This window comes from Semicossyphus pulcher, unplaced genomic scaffold (assembly GCF_022749685.1).
Source record: "Semicossyphus pulcher isolate SPU_LCO1_2020_fin unplaced genomic scaffold, fSemPul1.0.p SCAF_18, whole genome shotgun sequence".
NCBI classification, from domain to species: Eukaryota; Metazoa; Chordata; class Actinopteri; order Labriformes; family Labridae; genus Semicossyphus; species Semicossyphus pulcher.
The window spans coordinates 5,618,216-5,629,275 of record NW_027211691.1 but is presented as its reverse complement, the minus strand read 5'-3'; the positions used below and the strand labels follow the sequence as shown (position 1 = coordinate 5,629,275).

Genomic DNA, 11,060 nt, shown 5'->3' with positions numbered 1-11,060 from the left:
TGTGACAACTTGCAAGGCTGCTGCAGTGAGAAAGAAAATGTTGTCAGCCAGTAATCAAGGATGGTTAAATATGGCTTATAAAGATGTTTGATGTTGAAGCATGGGACCTTCAAAATGACCAAAGTTACCTGTAATTAAGTATAACACAGATAAGTCGGATTCCTTTTAAAAGACAACAGTGGTTGACATTTACAAGCGTAATTGCTCAGAAAAATGTCATTTAACAAACACGCAGCATTAAAAGCGAAGCTGTCAGTCATCAGCAGGGCCCAAACTGCAGGCTGGTGAGAGGAGAGCGGGCTGACAGGATGAGAGGAAACAGACGGGGAATGAGGTTGGTGTGGAAAAGAGGAAAGGCGAAAGCTGTCACCCTGATCTGATCCCGATGCCTTGAGGGGAATTAGTAATGCCCTCACTAATCTGACCGCCATGTTGAATTCTCAAAGGCTCACTTTTATATAGCTCTCAGTATAGACTGACTGGGACTAGGAAATAAAGGTGCAAACAGTGTACATGCTTCTGGCAGGTGAAGGCTATAGGACAGATATTTGTAGCAGAGTGTGAACATGGTGAGTCACATGAACACTTAAATGTTACAGCAGCATGGGACCCACACACACAGAGGAAAGAGTGGGCTGTCGGAGGGAATCATCATAGTTTTAAACATGAGCCCTATTTGTACACATGAATGATTACTAAATAAGTTTTGAATATACCCCACTAGACCGGGCTGTAATGGCTACAACACAATCCTTGTGGGCAAATGTGCTTAATTAAGGTACATCCAAAAAAAGGCTTGTTTTGCAACTGACAGGAATTGATTGAAGTTTATTGAAAGGATCGCTACAGACATAGACATTTTGGTAAAGGTAAATTCTCAGAAGCTGTGCTCTCTTCACAGCCACCAGACTCCACTGAATGACTCCATCGACTGGGGTTGCTGGTCTACCACTGCTGGTCAAGGTGGTAGTGGTAGTGCAGTCTACCACTACCACCTTGACCTAGTTTTGTACTTTCTTTTTTTGAAAGGGTTAGCTCCAATCAGATACACCTCTGGCGTTAAATAAGCCAGTTATTTAACTGGCAATTTTATTGTCAATGGAGTCTGGTGGCAAAGATGAGAGTGATGAGAGTGATTTAACGGCTGGTTTTCGAAAAAAAAAAAAAGCATCTTATCTTAACAAAAACCTTGATCTTTGCAAGGATCCTCACTATTATGTTGTCAGACATTTTGAACAACAATCTGGGCCTGTCAGTGGCATTTGAAAGGGCAAGGACTACATTTTAGCCGTTACAGCCCATCTCACGGCTGCTAACCTTCATTTTAGCTGGAAATGTCACAAGCTTTAGGCCACGTCTAAAATTCTGTTTGGTTTAACTTAATATAAACTTTCACATTTGCACATTTCAGAAATATATCTTGTTTGCTTCTTTACTTTGAGATAAATAAATAGACAGTTTTACTCTCTGCAATTAGCTCAGCATTAAGACCAGTAAAAAGGGGCCAACAGCTCGTTTGGCTCAGTCCAAGCTTACGGTCTAGGAACGTTTGCCAGTGAGCTATCTGATTTTTAAAGAGGGGGTATTAAGCTGTTCCACATTTTAAGACATATATATATATCATTTTACAATGTTGGATGCCCAGACTAAACGTGGGTGAAGTTTCATATCTGTAGGTCAAAGTATGCTGGAGTAATCGACAGGCTTCTCAGCTCAGTTTGCAGGCTGCCAGGTCTCACACAGTTTTTTCTACATGCTGCACTTTGTGACGTCACAAAGTGCAGCATGTAGAAAAAACTGGCCAATCAGAAGAAAGTGGGCCTGTAGGGGCAGGGTTTCTTAAAGGGACAGAGCTGACAGAGTCGTTTCAGGCAGAGGCTGTATGAGGGCCAGTGTGAGAAAATAAATGTTTTTAACTGTAAATTATGCTAAGCTACTCCACAGGTATCACAGAGTGAAAGACAAGGCTTGAAATTCGCATAATTGTCCCCCTTTAAGGAAGGCTACCTATCTCTTATTTAAAGACAAACATCTAGCAACACTATATTCTATTTAAATGCTTGTAAATATCTGATAATAATGAATAAAATAGACAATAAAAAAAAAAGCAGAGGAAGAAAGAAAGATAGAGGCAATGTATAAACAGACAGGGGAGGAAGATGTTGCAGGAAATCAGAGACGACAGAGGTTAAAGAAAACACTGTAACATCTGGTCGATAATCCGCCGCTCCACTCACCTTCTGCCCTGGCGGACCAACAGGACCAACAACCCCTGGGTCTCCACACTTCCCCTGAGACAAAAACACACACCATATTTGTCCAACAATAAATCTGAGGTCCTTCTGTTGTCTACAGTCATTCCTAAATCTAATCCTTAACATAAATCTTAGAGCTTTATTTCATCCAACATAAAGACCAGCACAAAGGTCAAAGAGGGCATATCAGAGTAGCTGCTGTTTAACATTCACGTAGGTGCAGCACAGCATGCAAAAAGAGGTTGGCTGAAGTGGAATATAAATCACAGCATGTGGTGATTAATCATTATCCTCTCAGCCAGTCCCATTACTGCTCTCTTCCCTGTTAAACAGCTGTGCCAACCACACAAGGTAAGGTAGTGGTGCATCACGAAAATGTCTCAACGAATTTAGAAGAGAGGCAGCTTTTTTAAGTAAGAAAATTATACTGCTGAGTTTCACAGGGACAACATGCAAATTCTAAAGCACAATCTACATGAGGGGAGTCAAGTTGCATCATGTTTTCTGAGCGCTTTTAACACTTAGTTCACTAAGGGAACAGTGCGCTTTTGAGAGTGGTGGAGGAGGCGTTTAGATTCTATGGTGAGGCAAAATCAGCAGTACACATACAACTACAAAAATACATTTACTACTTATGTAACTAACAAGTGCAGAAATATCCATCGATCCATTATTTATACTGCTTAACCTGGTCAGGGTCGTGGGCGGCTTGGAGCCTATCCCAGCTGTCATTGGGCGAGAGGCGGGGTTACACCCTGGACTGATCGCCAGTAAATCACAGAGCTGACGCAGAGACAGACAAACTTCACGCTCACACTCAAACCTACGGACACTCCTAACAAGTCCTAATTAACCTAACAAGCATGTGTAAAGATTGTGGAAGGAAGCCGGAGTACCTGGAGAGAACCCACACATGTGAAGGGAGAACTTGCAAACTCCACACAGAGAGGCCCCCTACGTCTAAAGCGGGATTGGAGCTAGGAAGGGAGGAGACGGCGCTAACCGCTGCAGGCTCAGTGCAGAAGTATTTTCAGTAAAATGTATTCAAAGGTTAAGCTACCTGTTAAGAAACAAAAGTCTTCCTATTCAAGATGTTATGTGTTTGCTTGTTGGATTCTAACCTGTTAACTTGTAAGCTAATTATACCTACTATAATATACTGTTGGATTATTATCCATAATAATGTATCATTTTATAGGCTCCTTATAAGTCCTGTTATGTAATGATTCTAGGTTTTTAGTAGCTTTAAGATAAGCAAAGTGAAGTTAAAAAATAAAGTTACGGGTCCCGAAACAATGGGCACAGAACTGAACTGTAACAGTAATGTAACAGAACTTTAACATTCACATGCAATGAAGCACAGCTTCTCTCAGTTTAATACACTCAGAGGTTTTGCTGCTGCAGCCTCACTTAGTCTGGTTTGATCAGTATTGTGCAATACTGACTTATCAGTGAATATTTTTTGTATTATAAATTTACTGTGCAATACTTACGCAATACCACATGAGAGGGAGCGATGTACTGAATATCAGCACTGTAATTCGGTTGTGCAAATAAGCACAGCTGTGATGATATTGTGATTCAGCGGTACAAGCTTGATCAAGCTCGACATCGATCCACGGACGGCTGTAATGTTAATTAAAAGTATTCAAAACACCTGGCTGAGGCGGAATTATACAAACAGTGAAAAGTCACCAGTCTTGGAATGCCTCTTGTCCAATCAGATTACTTAATCAGAACAAACTGTTGTATAATCTGCAATATCTTAGTGTTGCAATACCCTAGCATAACAACAATATTTATTTTTATTCATCACTCGCCTAATAAAGGGGTAAAAACATATGACCATGTTATGAGATGTTGTTTCCAGCGGCGGCCTCTTTTTGGGTTAGTCTCTTTTTGGTCTGATGTTGGTTATGCATGATTTAATAAAGGTAACCACCACGGCAAATCACTGTGTGTGATAGTTTTGTTCTCTTCACTGTGTGTTCCATCTGCGTTTATCTGAGACTCACAGCCTTCAGACTTCTGTTGGGACTTAATCAGCTGAGAGGGAACTTTCCATTCAGGTGTGAACACAGGTGTTTATCTAAATGAATTCACTAGTTATGGTGCGTATAATTAGAGGTGCAGTTATTCAAGTTATGTGTTTGTTTCTTTGTGAGCTTCCTGACTGATTAAATCAGCAAATCATCAGGATCCTTTCTGCTGAAAACAGTCCTCCTGCTCCTCTTCTCAATCTCAGCACAATGTCAAAGAGCCAATTTTCACCTTCGTATGCATGAAAGTCCCATCCTTCACTCTCATCTATCCTTCCATCTTGGTGCCGTGCGTGCTGCGCTGAGTATACAAATTCCAAAGAGATGGGAAATGTGCATTTCAAGGTCAGGGAAACATTAACATGTCCTCTTGCACCTCGTGCTGCTCTTTGCAAGAAAAAAAGGGGGCACTCCATCAGTTTTACAGATAACAATAGTTAATCTGTCATTCTTGCAGCTTTATGGGGCTAAAAGTCAGGATATAACAGTGTATGATGCTTTTAATTTGATCTTAATTCTCCCAAATGTACAAAAGAGTGACAAAAGTTCTCCTTCTGTCTGTAACCAGCCTCCTAATTAAGAAGAATATTGTAGAGCGTCTCTTTGCTGAAATGTCTCAAAGAAAAGTAAAACTTGTTCTTTGAAGGAGAACAGACCAAATATGAACCGTCCTTGGCAGCATGGCATTCATCACATATTCAGAAACACCTATAATTTGATTGCAAACAAGTTGACTCCCTCTCAAGCAAAATGCATTTTTCTCTACGGGAACATCAAGAGAGCAGGGAGGGAGGGAACAACATTATAACAGGCTGAGAATAGCCGAGTGGCTGGGGAGCAGCAGGCCATTAGCATAATAACTAATTATAACGTTCAACGCACAGACCTTGGGACCATCTTGGCCGATCTCTCCGGGCGGCCCTCGGGGCCCCTGGATTCCCTGGACGGAGAGAGAGATATTGGAGAAGAGAGGGAAGAGTAGAGGGAGTGGGACGGGAGAGGAAGCGAATGAAAGGGAGAGAGAGAGAGATGAAATGAAAGAGACAGACACAGAGCTTTGGGCTGAATGTGACAGAGTGCGTGACGGCTTAGTCAGGAGGCACTGAGGGAGAAATGAGATGGCTCAGGTCCTCTCTCACACACACACACACACACACACACACACACACACACACACACACACACTCATAAATCAACATATAATGTCACGCACTCAACATTTGCACACTTAATTTTTGTAACAATGGATCCCTGATTTCGGACAGAGGTAGACAGAAACAAACCTGTCATTTCGAACCACATCTAATCAGGTAAGCTATCTAGCAATTTAAGCTAACGTTAGCATTGTCGAGCTGGTTGAAAACACTGTCTCAGGCCAACTAGTGCAGGATTCTCAATATATAGCTCAAGAAACGTACATGATATTGCCCTCAAACAGTGAGGCTGTAACATCCAGTCCAAAAGGCAACATCATACAGCAGTATGGAGCACATTAGTAGTAAAGTAGTCCTAAAGTAGTAGCAACAGTATTGTTTTTGTATTACAATGTAGAGCTAGTTTATTATGTTACATTGTCTCAGGTAACGTTGCTGGTGTTGCTAACATTAGCTTAAACTAAAAAGAATGGGGCTTTTGTTTGGGAAATTACTTGTAGCCTTAAAAACTAATATAGAAAGCATACACTGTATAAATAGTAAACGCAGCAACCATGACATTAACCTTTGGTTTGCTGAATGCCCTTTTAAGGAGACTCTATGGACATGCATTAATGGAGGAATGTCAGAATAAGGGGGCTGCACATGGCATCTGAGGGACTCGATGCCTTGATCAAGGACACCTCCACAGTGCCCAGGAAATGACCTGCCACCACTCCAGCTACCAGCCCCAATTCCATGGTTGGTCCAGGACTTGGACTGGCCACCCTCTGGTTCCCAAGCTAAGTCCCTGCAGACTGAGCTACTGTCCACCCCAAGCCTCTAGTTTTGCCTTTTGGTCCTCACTATGTTTGTTTCCTGTAGTTAGAAGTGACCATACTACTTAAAACTCACTTTTATAGTCTTTTATAGACTTGCTTTTATGTAATGCCATGTGTTATGCTGTTTCCTCTCTGCAGTTGTGTTTTTTACATGTTTACTTCGGATGGACTCACTTTGTATTGTCTTGCTGTGTGTTTTTAAAGGTGCTATATAAATAAAATTATTATTATTATTATTATTATTATTATATTTGGGCATGAGGATGGTGGAAGAGAGAAGTGAGGGGTTGGCAAATGGTTCGAATCATCAGATTGACTTGACAGGTAATTAGAAGCACGGCAGTCCTGTCCAAGTTACAGTTGCTGAACTACGATTGGATGGTTACTGCTTGGGCAAACAGTCAATTACATTCATATAAAGTAGCTTTCTAAAGTGTCTTAGTAAGATGGATTTAATTGAGACATTTTACTAATCAAATCACTTTCTTTAGATAATTTTTTTTAAGGTTTTCATTGCACCATATTGATTGATAAATGATTTGCTATTGATCTGGAGTTTTGTGTAGAATATTATAGATAACCTGATGTATACATGTTGTTATTTAGTGGTAGGGCTCAACTTGGGGTTCACACCAGGGTCCAAGCAGGTGTTTTTTATGGACTTTCTTGGTCACGTGATTAATAATTATACTGTTTATTCAGTGACTTTCAGTGGTTATAAAGTATAAAGGGATTTTAAATACATCATTTCAATTTACATACTATTGCGCGTCTTTTGATTGACAAGGAGCCAAACCAGGAGTGTGCACATTTGAAATGCTAAACTTGATTGGTGTTGGCAGGGTCAACTGACAATTACTTTGACTTATTATCACACGATCGTATGTAGTTGCCTAGATACAAGGGATGTCTGGTCCTTCCTCCTCCTCCTGACACTGTGTGTTGGATGTAGTCAGGGATCCACTGCAGGCATAACGTCACAGCAGTGTTCTCTTCTACTGACAGGAATAGAAAGAGGGGGATGAAGATGGAGCTAGCGGTTTTAGAAAGGTGACCTCTGAGCTCTTAGATCTCTGCAGTGGGCTACGCCAGAGTTTAGCCGCTTTAAGCAAGGCAGAGAAAGTATGAGCCACATGCTGACACAAAAAGACATCATTTTAATTGAAACACTTCTGTTTTAAATTTGCATTTAATTTAACTTAAGTTGAGTAGATGTTAAATCATGATACAGAAAGGTTATCTGTGTTTTATGTGTTGATTCATGTCCATCCACTAGTTCAACTAAACTGGTTTCTACAATGTAAATGAGTCCATATTTAATGCTTAATCTACCTACTCCACCTGCACTGCCTCGCTGTCACCACAAGAGGGCAGCAGAGCTATAAACATACCACTCAATGATCAGTATGGAGGACGGTGTACTCACCACTCTCTACTTTAATTGCATCTGCCCGTGTGTAATCTTGTTTACCAGACGGGGGTGCCCTTCCTGTGTGTACAGCCGTAACCCCGCACACACTCATCTGACTTTCATTCTAAATTAACAACCACTCACCACCTTAATGGCATTGCTAAATAAACCAAACGGTCTCATACGGCGCCCAGGCTAAATTAATGAACTCATTATGAGCACACTGCAGAGACGCTGACATGCACAGCGCGATGTGTGGAACTCTTGTCGAGGAGAGACTGTGAGGTTGCTTCACTTAATAACGAATGTAAAACAGTATTTTAACCCTTTTTGTTACAGAGGTGATCATTGTGATTAAGCTTTGGAACTCTGTAATAGAAATGGTTCATGCAAGTGCCTATAGGTGTCATGATGTATTCTTATTGTAGTTTTGTATTTTAAGTATTTCAATGCTCAGATATAATTTCCTGTTTTTTTTTGTAATTTACTGCCCTTGTTTTGCACACTTCCTGCCTCTGTGTGTTTTCCCGCCTTTGTGATTGTGTGCCCCACGGCCCCCACCCTTATTGTTTTCACCTGTGTCACCTGTGTCTGATTACCCCATGTGCATTCGGTCTTCTTCCCCTGTCTCTGTGTTAGTTCGTCTTAGACAATCTTCCTGAAACCCTTCGTCTACTTTTGCGAAACATTTCGTCAATCTTTGTCGATCCCTTGGGAAACCTTTTTGTCATACTTGGCCTACTCCGTCAATCCTCCTCCTAGATTCCTTGTGGCTCCCTGTGTTTTTTCACCTTTTGCTGTTTTACTCTTCCTTTGAATTATTTGTTGCCTGGACTGAGTAAGCCTCTTGTTTGCATTTTGGATTTTTTTTGTTGTCTTTTTTGTTATAAATAAATATCCTTGTCTGCATATGGGTCCTCTCCCTTTTTGTTTATAATCCGATCCTGACATATTAGGTCATTCTTCTAGAATTTGTAAAACCTAAGCTAAAAGGTTAAGTGAGTAAAAAAGTTAAAAGAGTTAAAGAGGTTAAAAGAGTTTAAAAGGACATGTTTTTCTACCAAATTTTGCTAATAAAACCACATTGATTAAAAAAAATGTGACTGTATAAACATCACAAAACATTGTGTAAATAATGTGCTTTTAATTTTTAGAGATATGTTTCATCTGCAAAAAAAAAAGGTAGTGCCTATATTGGAATTTTGCTTATTGTTAGTCATTTCTTGAAGTGCCTTGGAATGCTTCATATCCCTACTAATTTTATTACCCAAAGGTAATGTAAGCTAAGTAAGTCAGGATTGTTCATTGTGTGTTTGATTTTTTTTGGCTTTATTAGATCATTTTGGCTTTATAAGATAGGACAGCTGAGGAGAGACAGAAAATATGGGGAGAGGAGAGTGGGCAATGACGTGCAGCAAGGGGCCGAGGGCGGGACTGGAGCCTGCGGCCGCTGCATCTGGGCCTGTAGCCTCTGAACATGGGCGCCTGTTCTACTAACTGAACTAAACCAGTTGTGTATTATAGGATTGTGAATAAGTATTGTCATGAAGAGTGTTGATGTTGTACTGACCGGTCCGTTTAGTCCAGATGGTCCTTGAGGCCCAGGCAACCCTACCTCTCCCTGAAAAGGATCAAGAACACAGGAATTAAACAGCTGATAAGAGTGACACAAACTATTCTGACAAGCTCATTGAAAATCTCCTGTTACCTGTGGTCCCTTCGAGCCTGCCTCACCAGGAGGTCCCCTGACACCCTGCAGAAAACACAATAAAGAAATTGACAAGATAACGTAATTACAAAAGCCGGTTTAAGAAGAATGTCTGATGTATTTCATATTTATTCACTGATACTCTGCTGGACTGACAAGGTGTCTACACTGAAGGCCAGGAATACCTTGCTTGCTTGCTTGTTCTGGAGCTTTTATGCGTCCTCACTTGCAGTGTAACTGCAAAGTAGATTTTCAAACCTGACACCTTTTGCACTTTCATCAATATTAACCTTTAAGTTGAGCTTGGCAGCTTATTCTTTACCTCTGAAACAAAACAAAACAAACTCGCTTCAAGGTCCTGCTACCCACTTCATTTAGTCAATAAAGATTGTGTGAAGGGGTTGAAAGGTTCAGAACAAGAAAGTAAGTGGAGCATGAATGGAGAATGAAGTACAGCTGTCTACATCAGCTCCAACTGCTTCTTATTACACTTTCATTTAAAATCTGTGCACACAGACTTTTTACAACTGTAACTTTGTCAGGTATAAAGCATTCTTCCATGATTATGGTCTTATATTATACATAATATTAACACTGGGTCAAATAACTAGATGTGAAAGGGAACAAACAAAGTGATGGAGGCATAACCACCTCAGCAGTTCACCTCCCCTCTGTGGAGCTTGTTAGGGTTGCAATTTTACTATTTTGGTTCAGTCTCTCTGCAATTGTAGCATGCAGTGAAAACTCTCACATAAATTCACTTCACACTATCTGCCAGGACCAGTAAGAAACTAGCTGGTGAACATAGAGGAGCATTAAGCAGCTAAAGAGCGTACCTGCTGTGTCTGCTGGATGGGTTTATAAGACACAGTTAGTTAACATATTTGACATATAAACAGGAACATCTTCATTCTTAATTTGATGTTTAGAGTTTAGGGTTTAATGCCCACCTCCCTACAGTGACCCTTGTCCTGCTAACTCATGGCTACACACTTATTATCTAAGGATAGTTGAAAACACAACTGTAGCTTTCTGCTGCAGTGTGTTTTATAAAAGGGCTAGTTCGCCGATTTTCAACCTCAGTCCTATCACGCTATTATGGGGAGCTAATGCCATTATGGTAATAAAAAAATGCAATTTCGCTCTGTGCCTTTGGGGGCGCTATCCACTTCTCCAATGGGCCCTGGAAAACCTCCGCCAGACTATTGATAACATGTCATCTGGCGGAGACCAGGGAGCTCGCCAATCTACACTACATGCCCGCCTCTGATGTCATGTCTCGTTCAAAATCGACAGGTTGTAGACTACTACAAATATATACTGCAGACCTTAAGATTTTTTAGACGATCTTCTGGTGAATTCTCGTCGTATTTCGGATACGGTACCGCTCTGAGCCACAATGCATGCTGGGTTTTGTAGGAATTTAGAATGGGCAAAACCATGAGCTGTTTGTACAACTTTCTCCGCAGCTATGGCGCCAATTTCAAATATTATTGCTTCTATCGATTCCAGAGAACACCAAATTGCTCCTTAAACCAAACTCTGTTTTGTAATTTGCAGACATTTCTTTTTTGTCTTTTCATTTCTTTCTTAGAATCTTAGAATCCATCTTGTAAAAGGTTGATGGAAATGTCAGAGAACAGCCTGAGTCTGCTACTATTTTTGTGTTATG

At 40.7% G+C, this 11,060-nt stretch overlaps 1 protein-coding gene across 1 annotated transcript in view; it reads right to left on the bottom strand.

Annotated features, from left to right (window-relative positions):
* Positions 1-259: 259 nt before the first annotated feature.
* LOC138596207 (collagen alpha-1(XXI) chain-like) overlaps positions 260-11,060 on the bottom strand; it is a 42,153-nt gene continuing 31,352 nt past the window's right edge. The window contains exons 19-24 of the mRNA XM_069667822.1: positions 9,389-9,433; positions 9,251-9,301; positions 5,181-5,234; positions 2,944-3,038; positions 2,238-2,291; positions 260-389 (exon numbers count right to left, since the gene is read on the bottom strand). Of these exons, the coding sequence (XP_069523923.1) occupies positions 260-389; positions 2,238-2,291; positions 2,944-3,038; positions 5,181-5,234; positions 9,251-9,301; positions 9,389-9,433 (429 nt within the window). The remainder of the gene's footprint in view (positions 390-2,237; positions 2,292-2,943; positions 3,039-5,180; positions 5,235-9,250; positions 9,302-9,388; positions 9,434-11,060) is intronic.